This window comes from Bacillus rossius, chromosome 1, assembly GCF_032445375.1.
Source record: "Bacillus rossius redtenbacheri isolate Brsri chromosome 1, Brsri_v3, whole genome shotgun sequence".
In the NCBI taxonomy this organism is placed as follows: domain Eukaryota; kingdom Metazoa; phylum Arthropoda; class Insecta; order Phasmatodea; family Bacillidae; genus Bacillus; species Bacillus rossius.
In genome coordinates, this window is record NC_086330.1 from 52,760,071 (window position 1) to 52,780,661 (window position 20,591).

General features: G+C 31.7%; 1 protein-coding gene across 5 annotated transcripts in view; it reads left to right on the plus strand.

The window, feature by feature from the left end:
- The window catches only part of LOC134536108 (rho guanine nucleotide exchange factor 7), an 80,389-nt gene that overhangs the window by 50,640 nt on the left and 9,158 nt on the right, over positions 1–20,591 (plus strand). For 2 of the 5 annotated variants that reach the window (XM_063375679.1, XM_063375671.1), the window contains exon 12: positions 18,838–18,931. The exons of 1 other annotated variant lie outside the window; for it this stretch is intronic. In XM_063375679.1, the coding sequence (XP_063231749.1) occupies positions 18,838–18,931 (94 nt within the window). Of the gene's footprint in view, positions 1–3,521; positions 4,189–5,213; positions 9,071–18,837; positions 18,932–20,591 lie in introns of those variants that run through there. 2 more of the 5 variants (XM_063375688.1, XM_063375699.1) reach the window with 2 other exon arrangements.

The window sequence follows — 20,591 nt, forward strand, 5'->3', positions numbered from 1 at the left end:
CAAACGTAAGAAAACCCTAATGTAAGTAGGCATATTTATACATTAAAAACAGTCGCCAAACCTGTGAACAAAAAAATTAAAGCCCTATTTGTAACACATTTTGATCTATCTGTAAAAGCAGCAGATTTTAAACTACATCACAAATGAACTGAACTTTTTTTTAAGTTAAGGTAGCCAAACTACGTACCAAATACGATATGTATGCATCGTTTCACATTTCAGTATTAGAAGATGACTTCAACAGAATCAACAACATTGTTGTCCGGCCCATCCGTTGTTTAAAATTAGCCCCTTTATTGGAAAATTTCATCCAAAGAAAATGGTCAGCAATTACTTACCTAAGGATACTACTGAAAACGCCAGTACTACCAATCAGAAATCCTCTATTGATAACTCCGCAATAACATTACGTTACAAGGTGTCCAAAGGTTCCCCACAAGATTAACATACATGCCTAATCCCTTTGAGTGGATCATGTATTACCAAAAATGTCAGAGGGTTGCAAACTATATTTAAAAATTTTTTTTTGAAAATTTAGTAACCATGGAATACAACATTATCTAAACAAAAACATGTTTTAATAATTGCAACGTGAGTTCTCTCTATTTCACGGATCAAATTTCATATTTATATGTGACAGATACTCCATACTCACAATGCTGGAAAGAAGAGGTGGTGTTTTGATTGTGCTTAATAAGCACAAATCTGTCTATAAAATTCTTTGATCATCCTGAAATTGAAGCTCCCTGGATCAGAATTTAAACCTTACCAACTAACTATCTAATAACTGATAACATATATTTCCCCTCAAACAACTCTAAATATGTATGAAACGAATCTTGAAGCATTAGAAGATAACCTCACTAACTACCAAAATGATTTTATAATGCTTGGTGACTCATATGTGCCTGGTGTTAATGAACTAATAAACGTACATTTCATTTATCACACTCATTTATAAAAGTTAATGCACAAAGCCTTCTTAATGTGATCTACCAGTTTGGGACTTCTTCAGTGTAATAATATTCAGTCTTCCAAAAATCTGTTAGATCTTTGCTTTTCTAATCTACCGCACTGTGAAGACCTACCACATCCTATCATAGATATTAAAATTACAGTGGATATTCAGATAACGAACAGAATCATCTCCATCTATTGAAATTATAAAAAAAGTGATTATCGGGGAATATACAACGCCATTGAGGAACATACTGGACTAACTTTTTAATGACTTCTGAAGTTAAATTAATGCTTTTAAAAAAATATTCAAAAAGAGTCTCTATATACCCCAACCCTATCCACAAAAATGGCAGCAAATCAAATGTCAAAAACTATAGACCCATGGTTTTGAAAAAAATATTTAATATCTTATTCAAACTAATAAATTTCCAAATAAAAATTAATTTATCTAATAGCATAGATTCAGAATAGAAATGACCACCATACGAATCTACTCACCTTTCTAAATAAAATTTATAATTAAGTAGCAAACAGTCAGGTGGATGCCTGCCATTTAGATTTAGCTAAAGCTTTTGACTTTGTAAATCACTCTATATTATTGGAAAAGCTGTCATGTGTAGCCATATGTAATAATTACATAAATTGGTTCAACAGTTATTTAAGAAATGTATTATTTTAGTTTAAGAAATGAATTTTTTTTGTCTTAACAATACTATTTCTTCACTTCAGTAAGCCATTTCTGGAGTTCCGCAAGGAAGTACTCGTATCATCTCTGCTTTTCAGTATATTTATTAATGATATTACTCAGGTTATACGGTTGGCCTTTTATTTGCAGAAGATTACTGAAAAATCGTTAGAAAGATTACTGCCATACACTATTGTTTCCTATTCCAAGAAGAAATTTGTGAAATTAATAAATGGTGTAAAACAAATCTTGTGGAACTTAACAAATATAAGAAGAAAAAAATTATATTTACAAGGATTTTACACTCTTATTACATTTATAAGTTAGACAATCTGAAATTTCAGTTAGTGCTTTTATCACAGTTCTTGGCATCATTATTAGATCTTAAATTATACTTCCATCAACATTTCAACTCTTTAGTTTGCAGCTTTAATTAAATACATTACCTTCTATTTAGCCTTAGTAAGATCAAAATTAGAATGTAGTTCTGTGATTTAGAATTGCATTAATAAATCAGTGCCAAATTGAAAATATTCAAAACAAATTATTATTATTAAAGTATGTAATAAAAACTATCCTTATCCTAACGTAGTTTCGTTGTCTGAATGTAGAGTTTACTTAGATCCACTTTTTTTTTGCAGCTGTTATAATTTTAAACTAAACTGTAACTATCTTCTTGACAATACATGGTATAAGAGTTAGTCAATTAGTCTCCATTAAATATAGTACACAAAGAAACTACATTTTATATAGATTAATAAACAACTTAAATAAATTAGTCTAATGTGAATAAAATAATTAACTCCAATAACTTCTTATTTTCTGGCACTTCAATAGTTTAGTAAATTGTATTATTTATACCTCATATCATAATTTCTTGTATATGTATTAAAATTTGTATAGGTTTTGTTGTTTATTTATTTTTAATAAAATATTTATACTACAATTTACTTGAGTATATATTTTTTCTGTGTGTGCATGTTTTATTTTGTCTTTGGCTTAGTTGTGACGTATTGTGTCATTTTTGTATTTTTTGTATTTGTTAAATCTAGTTTATTTTTGTTAGGCCTGTTGGTAGTTTCATGTTTTGTCTATTGTGTATCTGTTGTGCCTATAGTTAACCAGCCTTAACTGTTGATAGGTATGTCATAAATACATCAAATAAATTAATAAATGAATAAGCAAAAGATTACCATAGTTTTTGACACTGGTACATGAATGAATTTTATTTGCCATACATCTATGTGATCACAACTATACTCTACTCTGTTAGTTGTAGTAGTAAGGAAAGATAAAATTATTATTCATGCCATTTCAGCACACATGTGGTAATAATACTATTTACAGAAATTGTAGAGGATATGCTATAAGTATAATAAGTGGTAATATTACTGTTCCACATAAACATTAACTGTACATACTGTGCATACATTTACAATGATTTTTGGCCAATTTTTTCATAACTTTTTGGAGAGAAAAAAGTGTGGGGGGGGAGGGTGATTATTCCTTTATCACACATACAGTTAAAAATATTTGCTATGATTACGGTCAAAGTCCAAGCATCATACTACGTATTTCCATGATCATCCAGGACAATAATGTATGCTGTTGAAGTAGACTTTAAGCTAACATTAAAAAAATAAGTTGTATTGAAATTATGTAAGTAGTTGTGTTTTAAATAAATATTTAATCAAATTGCATGTTAGCTGTTTTGAAAAATTATATTTTTTGGTACATTGAGATAACACTTTTTATTCTTAAATTGTTTTCAGAATCCACAAGATGACAAATTAAAACAAATATGGATATAATACATTTATCAAAATCATTGTACACTTAAGTCAAATTGTAATTTAAATCTTGGCTTTCATTTCAGGCAACTTTGTTTTAGGATGAAAATTTCAACTCCGCCATTGAAGGAACATATCTATTGAATGAATCAACCTCTTTCAGCTAATATGTTACATATAAAGTTTTCTGTAATATTTCACGTGTGATGTTTGTTAGAAATTAATTTTTTTTTTAAAGTAATGCTGTTAAGATTTAAATTTTTCCTTGAAATTGGTTTGCTATTAGCTTTCTAGGCAAGGGACTTGGAAAAGCACAGTAAACAAATTCTGTAAGAGTCTTGAGTCAGTGGTATCTGAGCTCTGAAATATTTATAACCCATCTTTCAGTATCAAGTAAATAGTATAAAGAATATTTTTGAACATGCCATGAACCTGATATGTGTGACAAAATTTTGCAAACTGATGTTCTGGAACCATGTGGGCAACAGATGACTCAAATAATGTTCTGTTCAATAATAAAGTCAGAACCACCTGAAATATCTTATAATTGAATACATTTTGGTAGATGTAATATGCCATCAGTTTAAAGATGCACATCTTTTTCTGAGATCTAAAAGTTATTTAAAAAGGTGTCTTAGATGTGAGTAAATTTGGTATCAGCCTTTTACAAGGTGTTTACTTATGTAAATGTGTTATTGTAATTAATTTTTCATTTATCGTTTTAATAATTAAAAGAAGTGAACTGTTAAAAAAGCTGTGTATTGATGTTCAACAAATACTAACAAATTGGTAAAAAAAAAAATAGTACAAATACTGTTAGAAACCCCGTAGGTACGTGTATAAATCTTTTGTCGCCAATTATGAATGGAATTTAAAACGATAAAAACGATCTATTTTTGCTGTTTGTTTTACAGAAACAAGAAACTCATTTTTAAAAAATTGTAATGCTTGTTGACACTTCCTGCATTATTTTGCGAATGAAATAACTATAGGGCAACTTGCACATACTAACCTTTAAAAAATTTAAACATCACACCAATGTAAGTTTTGAAGTAAAAAAGGCCTACATTTATACATTTTATTAAGTTAAACTAAAATTGTTCTGTAGCTAATTGCATAGGTGCCTTAGATCACAGGTTGTGACTACTAGAATTATATGGCTAGGATTTCTGAAAAAAGTTGACAATAAGATTCCAATCTTTATTAGGAATTATTTTTTTTTTAATTTTTCAGTTTTTATTATTTCCTCTGCAATTACAATTATTGAGAAAAGATAAAAATTTTGAAGCTTCATTCAGTAAGCTACATTATACGTTTGACTTAAATAAAACATTAAATATTTTTAATTTACTTTTTAAAAAATTAGAGGAAATGAAGAATATAATATATGAAATATTTTAGAATAGACAGAACATTTTATTTATAATTTTGAGAATAATTTATTGTCATATTTAAATTATGTTCCATGTGACCTATGTCATAAACTTGTATGTATTAAAAATGATGCTTGCATTATTGTATTTAATGAGGGTTGCTTTAGTTACTGTCTCTCTGTTTTGTTGATTTTGCTTTTTAGTCGGTTTATGAATGTCAGGATTAGGTGCATTTAATCTTATGCGGGAAATTTACAAAATTTAAATTAGTGAAGCATTATGTGGTGTTTTGTTGTTAACTGTTACGTGTATTGTTTTTGTCTCTGTGTGTGTGTGCGTGTGCACGCGCGTGTGTACGTGGATGCTAGAACACTAGTGTGTGTGTTGCTCTTGTTGCATATGCAGTCGACTTGGGTCGCCTGTCCCGCGATAACTCACCTCCCCGTAGCCCTGCTGCGGTACGACACGGCCCCCACCACAAAGCCAGGGCATCTACGTGGTGCTGCGGACACTTTGTCATACGCACGCTCAGGAAAACTCACTTTGATTAAATGTTTTCCACCAGTATCACCAAGGCAGGCAGCATATTTAAAAAACGTACCGTGGATGAGTTGGACTTATTGATTTTGGTGTTTATTTTGAATGTCCATTATTCAGACATACTGGAAATACTTTATGCCAAAGAGAATTAATGTGTGCCATGAAAAAACATTCTGGCATTCGAATCATTTCCCAGTGTCCCTGTTACAATGTTTTCCTCGTTTCCTTGTTTCCTTTTTTTCCTTTGATGCCCCACACTCTTTCATCTTCAGAATTTCATTTAGTTTCCTCTCTTTCCCCCATTTGTTCTGAAACATGTGATAATATTGAGCTTTTCCTCTTTTCATTCCCTATGAGTAGAATTTTGTGTCTGCAAAACTGCATGACAAAATTTTTTTATACTTGGACTTCTTTTTTTTTTGTAAGCTCTTAGGTGCTATTTTCAATCTCATCCTTTTAAAACAGACAGTCTTTTGCTTCTGTAGTAACCTGCATAGTATAGTGCATTATTTAAACAAAAATGCATTCTAATTCTGCTTATTATTCAGACTGACAGTTACTGTAGTGTTAGCAGCAAATTTTGTGTTTTTCATTTCGTGATTCTAAGCCACTACATCAATGAAGTCACAACGAGAAATTATAATCTTAATTTTAGGACAAGCTATAAATAGTTAAATACCTTATAGAGGTACTTGTAGATGGGTTATTTTTTGTCTCTACTATTAATGAAAAGTGCAGTTGGAGGTCCGGGAAGAGATGTGCTGTGAAGGACTTTAGGTGAAGAAAATATTTTCATTGAAAACCAGAGTTTCCTACGATCCATAAGAAGTCCCATGGCTAGCAGTGATCATGTTGCACCACCCAGTTTATAGGGCACGAACACAGATGTACAACACGGGACTGATGTTTTTACTTTGTTTAGTTGTTTGATGCTTCGTAATGTACAGACATGTTTTGTACTTCTTTGCACCGGTATGTCTGGATAAAGTTCTATGTTTTACAGACCTGCTGTAGAGGTAAGGTTGTAAACCATCAACCAAAAAATTACGCAAGACTACAGATAGGCAAAACAACATGAACTACTTATTGTGTTTGCAGGAAATGTAGTCCTTTGGTGTCTCACAAAGTGTGTGACACTGCTGAGAAAGTACCAATAGAAGCGATGTGAAGTGTACTGGACAGAACCTGATTTATTCCACATACTGCTCCCCTTACCACTTAGGTTATAAATGTACACAAATTAAATACTGTTAACGTATGACATGATGTTACCTGCAGAGACAAACTTTACGCAGGGTGTCACCAGAGATATATGTCGGAACATCTTCCTTTATTTTAATGTTCAACCCATAAAACGCTCTGGTAATGTCTTTACCTCTTTGATTATAATAATAATAATTATTATTATTATTCACTTTTTTTTTGTTGGCCTTTGTCAATAGTTTACTGACCCATCGAAAGCGACTTGCTAGGATCAGTTTAATTGAATGCAGTTTTGAAGAAACTTAAATCATAGTTTTTCACGTACCATTTTTCAAAAAAACATCTCCAGGAATCTATGCTATTTTGTTGTACATTAGTTTGTCAGTGATAATGCTTAATGTTCTTATCAGTACAACCCAAATAGTCTTGTCAAACTTGCTCTTTGCTTGCCCAAGCATTGCTGTGACACTAGATGACGTCACTGCTCCTGACTTCATAGCAAGAAAACAGATCGTTGTAAAACGTAGAAAGCTTTGGTTTTCACTGTTATGTTTTCCTCCGTGATATCTCTTGCTTGACATTTGCTTGTTTTTAAGTTCACAGGGCCTTTAATGTTAACGAATTTCATGTCCTATTGCCAGTAATACAAAACATTGGTGCATTCAACTGTAGGGTTATATTATTTCGACAGTTAAAAATTAAATCTTTATGAAGAGAGTTTGATGCTGGCGGCAAGGCTTTACTACTGCGGTCTTTGAAGGCAGCTGTAACTGTCTTTCCAGATGGCCGCGCCTCAGACGTTTTGTTCGAAAGAAAGGGCTGCACGGTAAAGCAAAGAGTAAAGTAAACAAAGATAACTGAAGTGTTCCTGCCGGTTTTTTTATCTTGCGTTTGCAACTCCGCCTGAAGAGTGAAAATAAAATTCCTCGGGATGAAATCAAAACTTTCATTACTTAAATTAAAGATAGTAAATTGAAAGACGAAGTGGCACGTAACGAAAACTTATTTCACTAGATATAACTTTGCTCTTCAATTTTTTTTCTAGAACTAACAAGTACTACGAGCGTGATCTTCAGCAGTGTTAATGCAGGGCCGAATGTGACACTTGTTCGGAACTTTAAAATAAACAACAGTGAATTCTCATCACTCATGTGAACACTTCTAAAAATATACAGTTGAAAGAAATTTTCGCACATTGAGGATATTCGATTGAGTTAGTGTAGTGATAAGGCTAAGAGCCCGGCTTATGGTTTGCATCTCCAGATATGAGCACGGGAATATAAATTACGACCACTGTCATACACGGTAGAAACTTCCTTTGTTCCAGTATTGCGTGCCATTTATCATCCAATCTCCATTTCTAATAATTTATCCTAAAGCTCTGTACACACAAGCCGTCTTAAATTCTTTTACAAGAATATACTGCACAACTTCTTGAACACTTTGATGTGTGGCGATATTTTGTAGCGTGAATGGCAGCCAAGTAAGCTAATAACCAGTATACAGACCTATTTATTAGTTAGTATGACATAGAAAAAGTTCTTTATTCACAACTGTTCTTGTACTAGAATAACATAAACATATCAGAAATTATTCATTTCATCATTAGAAGGTAAATTTTAGTTTGTTTTTGATCCACATTTATATTTATTCTGGTATATTTTCAGTTATTGTATAATCTTTTAATCTAACAAATACTTAGGTATCGGTAACTTATGTTATAGAAGTTCCTGAAAATTCTAAGAATTGAAGGAAAAAGTTTTGAAATGTTATTAAAATTATAAATGAAATAAAATAAAGTTAAATAAGTACAAGTGAATCTCCTGCGTATTATATAAACCTTAACAATGTTTATTGTCCACTATTTATCTTGCATTCTAGCTGGAATTGGAATCAGTGTTCACATTTCACATTCACTTTTGTGTGATACAGAAAGAGGCATGTGCACACTAGGTTTTAGAGTGTAGTGGTGTCACGTCAGTGATTTAAACTGCTTTGCTGCCCTGCTCTGTCCGCCCGTCTAACCGTGCAATGTGTCTACTGACGATCCCTGGCTTTCAGTGTGCGCTGTGTTGTTACCACAACTTACTGCATGATTTCACTTTTATTTTTTGTTTCTTACTATGCTGACTTCTGCAGACTGCTAATCACCCATACACATTTTTGTATGTTACACAGGTTGGTTCAGTGCTGAATTGTAGTGTCAGAGAACACATCTGAATATAAAATGTAAAAAAAATTAGACAATTTTATATGATTGCTTTATGTTTATATTACAAATTTTAATAAACCTTTGTTTTAATGAGCACATGCTCTTTGTTGTGACATTTCTGTGTGTTTAATTGACTCGTCATAAAAGGGTGTGTTTAATTGACTCATCATTAAATGGAATATCTATTTGTTTATTTTTAAATGTATATGTGATTACCTGATGATATTATGTTTAACAGTAAAGAAAAATGTTTATATATTACTGTAGTTAAAGTGCTCACCTTGTGTATAAAGTAGTAGTGAAGTTATTTTTAATAGTTCTTTATTTAGTAACCTTTTTAAATTAGCAGGAGAGTTTTTATCAAGTAAACATTGTTGTGTGCCTTATAATAAGGTGCATACTGTTTTGTGACGTTTATAACTTCAGTAGTTGAAAGATCTTTAGACTAATTTAATACATAATTTTTTTTAATGTCACCAACAAAATTGAGTGATATTGTTAATTGAATACCAGCATGTAAGAGGGCGGAGATAAAATGAATTGAGAAAGTAATGAAATATCTAAGCACAAGCAATTGCTAATTTGGTGGCACCATTGAATTGTAATCTGGTGCAGATATTCTGTATTGGTAGCAATATTTAAATATTTTTTATTTTTATAAATTTTTTAACAAAATCGAACTAAGCAACATTCTTGTGTTAAATAAATATTTGAGTGCTTAGCAAACATTTAATTAGTTTGTATGAAAACTAAGTTTTTAAAATTTTAACAGGTTAACTACCTGACCATTATTCCAAGGCAGTGAGCAGTGATTTTTTTTGTTCCTGGGAAATTAGGGAAAAACCTGTGAATTATTGAAAGCCATTGAAAATTATTTGTTTTTCTTGTAAGTTGGAAACGGCTTAGTTGAAAAACTACATGCAGAGCTTACAAAATGCATCACCTATACCATTTTTGTACAATATTGGTTTATTAACTCGCCCTCTGCATCAGATTTGATGGATAACACACCCTTGTCTCAGGGTGGCCTAAAATATTTATACTCGGAAGATACAGCACTGTTGATTGATGCCTGGATTATTTTTGTTTTTATTCCTTTTTTGTCATTGTTTGTACCATACTTTTGAGCCAGTTATTCCTTTTTATTTAGATAGAGCCCTAAAAATAACAAGATGTTCTTCGAACCAGGACCAAATGGTTAGTGTCAGGCTCTGAACTTTATACCTCTAATGCTGGTTTTAGTGAGGAAGAGTGACATCAATGAACTTGAGTCAGTGATCTGTTTAATTCAAATGCATTGCTAAAAACCTACAGCTGTTTGTAATGTAATGTAAATGCTGCCAAATTATTTTCAGTACAAATACTTAAATATAACAATACAATAATATAATTTATTACAATGTATAATACACTTAAGTTTTATTAGGTCTGAACATTCAATGGCTTTGAAAAACCTCGAAAAACATTCTGGGAAAACCTGGCATTTGATACCACCAGGAGAGCTACCCTGTTCAGTTTCCATTTTTAAATGTTAAACATCATATCCATCCAATTGTATAAAATTATCTCAAAAGTAAGATGCTCTTGAGTTTATGATGCCCTAAAATATAAGATGCTCTTGAATGTAGGGTGACCTCACATAATATGAGACAACTTGGCTGTAAGAACCTCAAATGTAGAACTATTTCCAATGTAAGATTACTTCCAATATAAGACAACCGGAAATATTAGGGAGACAGGGATTTAAAGGGTTATCTGGACTGCAAGACTACTTTGATTGTAAGGAACACTTGAGTATGTTAGACATAAAGATGCTGTCTCGACTACAACATTTTAATTTCCTTAATTTATACATCTCTGACATTTTTACAATTACTTAACTGTCATGATGGAAAAAAATACTAAAAAACTTTACATGAATGTGAAAAGAGAAAGAAGAAAAAGAAAATGCTGCCAGCTATTAAAATTGTAACACCAAAAACAGCTGTTGCAAAACACAAACTTTAATAGAATATATAATAACTCAAAATGAAAAATGACTTCAAAGTAGGTTAATATTCACTGTAACCTTTTGCATGCATAAAATAATGATTACTATTAATTTCAGTCTCATTAAATTTCATAATTTTTCAATATTCTATTTGGATAAAAAGGTTCATTGTAAATAAAAATTATATTTAATTTGCAGTTGTGAGTAAATAGTATATTTATACATTTGTTTATGAGTTTATACAGTAGCAAATATTGTACAATTTTTTCATTTTTCAAAAGAACGAGGGAGTGTTAACAGTCCCAGAAATAATTTTCAAAAGGTGAACTTAACAACAAATTTTTGTTTTAGTTTGTTTTACAAAAGTTCTCCAACAATTTTGTTTTTGTTTTTGTGTTATCAAAGAATAGCAGTATTCGCACAATCATTTTAAATTGAGGATATTCTATCTATGACATTCAGGAGTATTACATAAAAGCATAAACATACATGTTCATAGAAAAGGCTTGAGGCTTCCCACTTGTGATGTGACATTGATCAGTGAACCTTTGGAACTACTGAACATGTCTCTGAATGTAATGGCATCTTCGATGACCCACGTGCTGAAAGGTTTACACACCTCCTAGATCTGGGGTCTTCGCACACGACTATTTTGTTGTCAATGGCATAGGGATGGATGTCAAATCGAGACTTTTTTTTTTGTGGTTTTGAAGTAAATGCTGTAAAATTGTATGCTTGCAAACCTGAAGAAACCATATTTTTGGCACTTTTTATCTTGGAGGTTTGTATTAAACACACTATGGCACAATTTATTTAAAAATCTCATTGTTTGTCTGCATTATTATTCCATTGAATAAAATTAACTTGGTTTCTGAAAGTATAACAGATATGTACTAAAAAAAAAAAAAACAATAGTGCGACTGTGAATATACATTTTACATATCCTGTTTGTAAATGAGGTTTGCCCGGAGATCACTGTGTATTCTATAGGAATATTAATATTACATGCAGGTCAAATTATTAACTAAGAAGAATATTGAAAACCACTTATCTAGAATACATATTTAATATTTTAAACTGTATTTTTAATTTATTTTTCTGTCTGTTCCGGCATCATGCAAATAACTACTCATTGGATTTGAATGAGTTTTTGTTTGTAATATCTTGGGTATCTTAGAAATGCAAGTCATTATGAATTTCCACCCCTAAACGGGTAAAAAGGATGTAAGTTTTTTTTAAGGGTAAAGCATATTCTGGAATATACTATGTAGTGGAATGTAAGAAACCAAACATGTGTAACTTACATTTAAAGAAAATTTAAATAATCATAATTGTGTTTTTGAAATCACATTTGTTGGAGTGAAAAAGGGGATAAATTATTTGTTATAATGCTAAGCTTTTTTCCAAATCTATTTAAGTTGTAATCTTAATTCTGTTCTTGGCGTTACATCAATTTTGACATGTACTGGTTATAATTCGAGAGGAACATTTTGAGCGTTTTATCAGCTGATGTGCCATGTTTTGGAAATGCAGCAATTAGTCTGTAATTTTTTTTGTTTTTAGTTTTTATGTTTATTTTAATGTATTCAGTTTCTTAATAGATATGAGACATTTATTTTAACTAACTTTGTACCTGTCTGGCTGTTTAAATTACAGTTTCGTGATAAATATTTCTTTTTCTCTCACACATCTTTATAGTTTTTTTTAAATAGCCAATACCTGCAGTCAGGGACGTACCTATACTAGTTTCCACCCGGGCAAGAACTTGTCTTGGCACTTCTCACCTCCTCCTGTTACCAAAACCAATCAACCAACTAAAACCCTTCCTAACAACACTTCATATCTTTCACCATATATTAATTTCACTATTCCCAGTAGTTTTATTGAACTTAGATGTTAAATAAATAGTTTTATTTGCAGTCATTTCATTTTTTGCATAAGACAAAATATCAAATTAATTCTCAGATATTTAATTGACTAACAATTTTAGAGCATTATGTTTAGTATATTCTTTCAAATGATATCACAATGTGTGTGTGCTGAATCAACAGACAGAACAGGATGTTAAATCATGATAAATAGTGCTAACATTAGGAATAACAGATTTGACCAAAAATTAGACTTTTATACTATCTCTAGCTATAGACAAAGTGTGAGAAAAATTAATTTAAACACAGAAAGCTTGAACTAAAACTGAACTTTACAGGTATTTCTTGGCTGCAAACATTTTTACAATGTTCTCAAAACATAGCTTTGAAACTAACTTGTGCTCTAGTGTTATGATGCTCAGGTTGGTTAGGCGTCATCATCCTGTTAAGTTTCTAAGGTAATTTTTTTTAATCTTTAGTTTGCTTAAACTCAGTTCATTTGAGGTGACTGAGACTGGTATTGTGAGGAAAATTATTAATGCTCGTTATGTTGGGGTATGTGTCTTTAAGTCCGTTCTTACGTATTAACGGCAAAAGATCTGCTGGTGTGGTTGTTTTCATATTAGGGCTTGAATCTCAAAGTCAGTGCTGTAACTTACAGCAACTAACTTCTGTTCCCATTCCTGGGATAGGGGCTGCGTCTGTCAGCGGCTTCATAACATAACATTAAAATTTACTGAACACTGTCTGTTACTCCGACCGTAACGGTATGGGCCCAAAAAAAAAACATGCAGGTAAATGACTGAAAAAGAAGTTAAAAAAAAAGTTTAGGATGTGTGATAGTAGTGAACAGAATTTGAAGTCACTGAAAAGGTTGCTAAACATTTAATATCAATAAAATACAAACAAAAGGGGCAAAACCAACCAATGGCAATAGGTTAAAATAAATTGTTTTTACAGTACAGCTTACAAAATATACCTACTAACATTTAATCGCACATGTGAAACCTCAAAGTATCATACATTTTAAAATGTTATTTGTTTATTTTTCCACAAATAGGCACACTAGAAAATTCTACTAATTATAAAAAATATTACCTGACATAAAAAGGTACAATATTACTTAACAACTTAAAATTATATTAAAATGTTTACTAAAATGATTAAATAAGTTTGTGGGTTGATTTTATAAATGTCAAACTTGTTATTAAAAAACACACGTCTTTCAAAAGTTGTTAGAAAGTTTTAAGCTGGCTCTATCAAAATAAACAGTGCGTCATGACTAATTTTATTTCCACGTGTGCATGGACGTCTTTAAACTTCAATGAACTTCGATAAATTCAAAACTGGCCATGCCCGTGCATTTCTCACGAAAATACACTTGCGGTTTTGGTCAGTTTCCAATGGCTTCCGACTTACTTACGGGGTCCCACTTACTTGTGAACTGCAAAGTCCAGTCCGGAATAGCATTTTCGTGAGCAAAAATACTCACACCCGAAGTTGCAGTAGACGAAAAGGACGCATAACCGGCCTTAAACACTTCCAGTATATTTCATTGTGTTCTTGCCTATAGCACACAATGTGATTCTACGATTTCGCTGGCAAATATTCTCTATTCTCGTCCCCTTACGATGCAGAATTCTTGCTCGTAGAATTTGTGCGCAGCACTGTGATGTCACTTAGTTACAGGCCTCACACACATACTGGTAGCAACGGTCGTCTTTGTTAATGTTAAGTTCTTGCCATCGCGTCGAATACACGTTCAACTGCCGCGTGGTGCGGTTGCCCAATCTGCCGCAGGCCTCGGCTAGACTGCCTCGCGTCAACACACGCACTCCCCTGCACTTGGTACCTCCCGTTGCACGCGCTCACGCCATACATCACTTGCATTTTCTGGAATTTATATTCACACACGTGTATATATGTATATATGCATGTGTGTGTGTCTATATATATACACACCCATATATGCATGTATACATATGAATAAGAATAAATACAAAAATGTATGCTCTTACCCAAAAATAATATTATATAAATATATAATTGACCATTTAAAAGTTACATAAAAATTAACTATAAACTTAAACTAAAATAAAGTGTCCCTTTCTCTGATCTTCCAGCTCATTCCAGAGTCTTTTAAAAGTCATTGCTAACCTGATATATTAAAAGCCAAATCATCATCAGTAAATAAAATTAAATTATTAACAAATTAAGTAAATTATAAACATAATTAACTAAAACTGTCATTACTTAAATAATCAGAAAATAAGTGCAATAAATAAGAAATAAAATACAGCGGCAAGCCCATGCCACAACGTCAAGGCGTGATACTTAAGACTTTCCACATCTTTCGCCAGCTTGTCCTTTTCCAAGTCTTCTTTATATGTGGTAGATAAATCAAGTGCCTGGTTCTTCAATTCTCCATTCATTGTTTAAAACCAAGCTCTATTGATGAAACAAAATAAACCTACCATGTTTTGAATGGCTTGACTTTTGCCTCAGTTTGTTTAGAATCAAACTTTTAGTTGTATAATCAACAGCCTGAATTATTATTAGAGTATTCTTTTTTAGATGTATAAATGTGAATCCTTTTTATTTTATAGGTCTATTTATTCTGTTATAGAGTATTTTATCTATTTTCCAATTTCCATAAAAATATTTTTATATCCTTGCAACTAAAATTGTATTTCTAATATTTCTATATTATTATCCATCAAGTAGTTCTGGGTGTAATAGTAAACCTTGGTCGCTCAGAATGAAGTCTGCTAAATGAATAAAAATTCAAGCGTCAACGATTAATGTACCGCTTCTGCAAGGATGTTGTTAATTAGGAAATAAAAACCAATAATATGATAAATAGTACAACCATTCTATACAAAAACATGTCAAATATCATCATAATCACATAACAGTGTGTTGAATTGAAACTACATTACAGATAGACAAACAGATAGACATGCGCAGCAAACTGTGTGACCTTTGTTTCTGTACAGACCTTAAAAATGTTGTGTCAAATTAAGTACTATTAGACCCAAATGTGGCCCTAGTTTAGTTTTAGTACAATATGTTTATCTATTACAATAAATAAAATAACCAAGTTACATATGGCGAACCATTGATACTTAATGTATTCAAATTAATTAATCAACAACGTCCTTCTTTCTTAATGTCTTTGACGCTTAGCCAAGATGATAACAAGGAGGAATACTGTTTAGTTTCTTCTTCTCATTTTTAGCTATTTTTTTTTAAATTATGCACCAAACTTTTTTTTGGACATATTTTATGATAAAAATGAATTATCACACAGTTTAAACAGCTCACGAGATTGTATAATTGTAAACAGCAAAACTGACTTTTCTGACCCTACTGGGTGGTGGTTGTGATCAGTTGAAGATAGTTCTACACATGGTGCTGCCTGAGATAGGGCGAGGGTGAGAACTGTCATGACTTTCCAAGGTCGGGTGGGGAGTTCCATTCATGGTTCCTACGGCATTGTTGCCAGATGTTTAGTCTAGATGGTATTTGTACTATAATTGTGTGGTGTGTAGCACCATACCATCACACATTGGATGGTATATGAAAAATACCATCTTTTAAATATTTTTTTGTTTTAACACTACAATGTTCAAGAAAATATACATAGTAAAAATTACTCTGCCAGTTTAGCCCCCCTTCCCAAATGCTGTGCCTGAGGCACATGCCCCATTTGCCCCCCCCCCCCCCCTCCCTTCCTACCTAGGTACGTTTCTGTCTGCAGTATAATTTTTTTTATATTAACATGAACATATAATTGTAGGCAAAATCAAAACATTTTAAATGGCACTTGTGTATTGCAAAAATAAGATAAAAGAATATAAAGAAATTTGAATTATTGAAATGTCAATTTAATTGAAACAAACAATAATGAAAATAATATTTTATTTCATTTTCCAGTTCAGTAATGGTTATTATGTGTAACAATCTCACAAATTGATTGGTGTAAGATGATAACTATAAGAGTTTGGCTAAATAATTGCAGTAGTACTTGAATAACACACAGTGTAACCGACAGCCAGTCAAACTTGTTCCAAAGCACAGTTTTTCTATATTCACAATTGTATACATGACCTGTAAAGTATTATTGTAAATTTCAAAAATTACATACACAATTTACAATTTGTGACAACATTTTGTATGTGTTGATATTAGGCCTGTGTGATCATCAGTTTTTTTTTTAATTTTGAATCAAATACGAATATCAAATTATTCTTGACTACAAATATGAATTTGAATAGTAAGCATTAGAATACGACTAAAATTTTTTTTAGTATGTAATAAATACATATTTAAAAAAAAGTAAATGTATAGTGTAGTGGCTTCTGGGAAATTAGTTAAATAATACTAAAGTGAAAGGTGGACTGCGTTAAGTCAGCTACAATTACTATAGGTAAAATTTTGTTGAATTATTCAAAATTTTAAAAGAAAATATAAATAATTATTTTTCATGGTAATCAAAATAGGATCTGCAAAAAAAAAAATATATATATATGTTTATATATATATATATTAATAATCAGTGCAAAGCTAATATGTAAGGCAATTGCAGTGTGTGTGAAGAAACTTCAAGAGGGTGGGTTTCAAAAGAATGTATAGTTTTAATCTATAGTTAAATATGATATAGGTCTAAAAAATTTAAAACTTGTTTGTTTGAATTTTTCACTATTTAAAAATATATTTGAACGAAACTAATCACAGCTGGCATGCCGTGTTTCTAGCCTCAGATCTGAAAACTGTCAACTTCAGTATTTTTACATACGTGTATTTATCCTCATCAGGATGCTGTCAGTTTCTAATCTCTTTTTAAAGACATGCCAGACTCTCTTCTCTGTAAAATACTTTAGCTGATAATGTTGGTGTTAGTAATGTTTCCGAATTACTGTGTTAAATCTGGCTTTATTTTATTATTCTTCTCAAAATTTATGTTGGCCAGATGTTGCAAAAAAAACTCCACATAAATAACCCTAAAAAATTACGAAAATCCTGTGGAAATTTTCTCCCCGCCTGACAAGAAAATCTTTTGTGATCCCGAAATTTTTTCCAGACTTTCAAAATTCCGCACAGCTGTATTCGTAAACGAGTGAATATTCATTTTTTCGAAGTGTTAGTATTTGATATCAAATCGACTACGAATAATAAACTATTCATTTTGATATTCGAAAATTTGAATATTCGCACAGGCCTAGTAGATATGGAAAAACTGCTAGATGTACATCTAGAGAAAATTGTACATCCTGGAGTCCAGGGGTGACTAAATGGTAATGGCAGTCCTTACACAGTGCACATAAAATGCACTATTTAATGAACATTCAAGAAAGTAGGAAAATATGTGAATACCATCATCACGTGGTTGTATGGTAACTGCATATTGTGAAACAAAGTAATTCCTAGTATTTAGTTTAAGTTAACTGTAGCTGAGAAATTTTTGTGGTTGTCTTTTTACTTAAAATATATGTCAATCTTTGCAGATTTATTAATTATTTAGTGTTGGGACGATAACATAGTTTTGATGCTGAACACTCAATACTGTTTTCAACTTCCCTCGATACTTCTTGATAACTTTAGTGTATAAAAAGATTATGCATTCTAAATTTAATAACTAAATTTTTATGTCTGTGAAAAAATTTGAGTAAAATTTCCAGTTAAACATAATATAGTATTAGGTATAGATAACTTACAAAAATATATTGATTACATTAAAAAACACATTATTAAGCAGATTATTAATAAATATCTTTATAATATCCAAGAAAAGTTTAAATATTTATTGTAAAAAACTCTTTCGGAATCAAGTATACTTCTTTACTTGTCAATAGAAGTTTGGCTGCCCTGAAATGTCAATCAGACTGTACAGTAGCTGGAGAAATGCTCAAGACTTCCTTTCTATCTGCAGTAGGCATGTTGAGTCTTATAGTATGACCTTATTGTCAGAGATTTAGACCACTACTTGGCACTATTTATTTGATTTGGTAATCAACTACTATGATGCTATCAAAATATGGAAGTCCCACCTCTAAATTAATTTCTTAATAAAGTGCCAGCTTATTGTTACAAAGAAATCGTAGAAGCATGAATGTGGCAAGATAATGACATCCATTTTGAGGGAAACCGTCTCCTTGTCACTACTATGTTACAGTTTTGGAAAGTTCCTGGTCTGTGATGTGTTTGCTCTTGCAGCTGCGGTTCTTGATTGCCCTCAACTGCTCATAGCTGAAGAGGAGAAGATAATTGTCGAAGAAACATCTGGGAATCAAACTATTGTTGAGGAGAAGTGAGTATGTTTGTATTTGCAAGTTTTTGTTATCGGTGTTTCCATAAGCTTAAATTAACAGCATATTGGTTATTTTTAAAGTGAAAATTTTTGTGTAATACTTTTGTGCAACACTTTGAAATTTACCCTTATCAAAGAGTATATTGTTTATGCCTAAATATGATTATTAGAGAAAAGATTTTATACTGTTATTTTAGGCCAATTTAATTACTAATACTTTTCTAAAATTATGTTTAGTCTTAAAAATGTTTATTACTTAAATATGAAACTACATCTTTCTTAATACCTATAACCTTGTCTCTATCATGTATTCATGGTGTAAGAGTTTATTTTCAATAGTGGGTCAAACTTATGATACTTGTAGTCACTTAACACTTACACTTCATAAGTAAGTGCTAGTAATCACATCTACACCATGTCACAGTATCATTGGAAAGGTTTTTTTCTCATTTCATTTTAATTGATTTCTATTCAATGGTTATTTTTGTGTGCGATGTGTAACTGTAAATTTTCAGCTTATGTGTTAAATATGATTCATTGTAACACTTAGAATGTTTAGTGTGTTTTATGAGGTTTGCATGAAAACTAGGAGTCCAGATATTTCTGAATTTTCCGACTTGATTTGGTGTTTAGCCAATGGACATCACTAACTATCCAAAACCAGAATAATGTTGGTTTGTTAGGAGTTAAGAAATATTTCAAATTTAGAATGACCAAATATTAAATGCAACATACCTTTATAATAACAAACTATTAAATGAGAGTAGTTAGATATACTTGTATACAGAAAGTGAAAACTTGTGGTTTACATTGAGTGATTGTGCATCTGGAAAGGTTGCTAGTGATTCTGAAAGATGGTTCCTTTCTTTGGCAACTTTTTTTTCCCTAACCTAACTAAAAACTAAGTGTGTTTGGGAGGATTCCGGGTTAGGGAGGGAGACTTAAGTACGTCTCACGACGAAGACTATGCGCTCTAATCACGCAGGGTGTTAGTCATGCAGGAGAGGTAGCATGCATTGTGCGCTTTGTTCGGGTATTGGCCAGCCATGGTAGCGATTGGCGCCATGTCTAACTCCCCTCACTGACTATACTAGACTAAAACTAGATAAGTTGGGCCCAGGTAAAACCTGCATAGACATAGGGCAAACCCTGGGCACTTACATGCAGGATGCAAAAATTTCATGCATTAATATCAAGCAGAATGCTTACGGGAAACAGAAGGATGGTTCTGGAAGAAGATTTGGACAGAGTGGTAAAGAGTCTACCATGCGGGGAGTTGGGGGCTTGGACATTGCTGTCCGCATTGATTTGGGTGGCACTGGTTGTTTCGGGGACGACTTTTTGTTTCTATGGCATAGCATCTTATTTATAATTTGATGTGGCTCTTGGCCCCGATTTATGCTAAAAGAATGTGATAGGAATTTAGTAGGAATCAATTAGTGTTTGTAATTCACACTTATATGACCTCAACTTTTAGGAACTCGTCAAAAGCCCATGGCAACATTTTACAGAGCAAGGTGATACTATTTTTTAAAAACTTTTGTTGTAATTATTTATAAAAAACTAAAGTGTTATTCTTGTTGGGAACCAGAGGAAGTTAAAACTTAAAAATGCATAAGAGTAAAAAAAAATAATTTTTAAAAATTATAGATGTTACTAA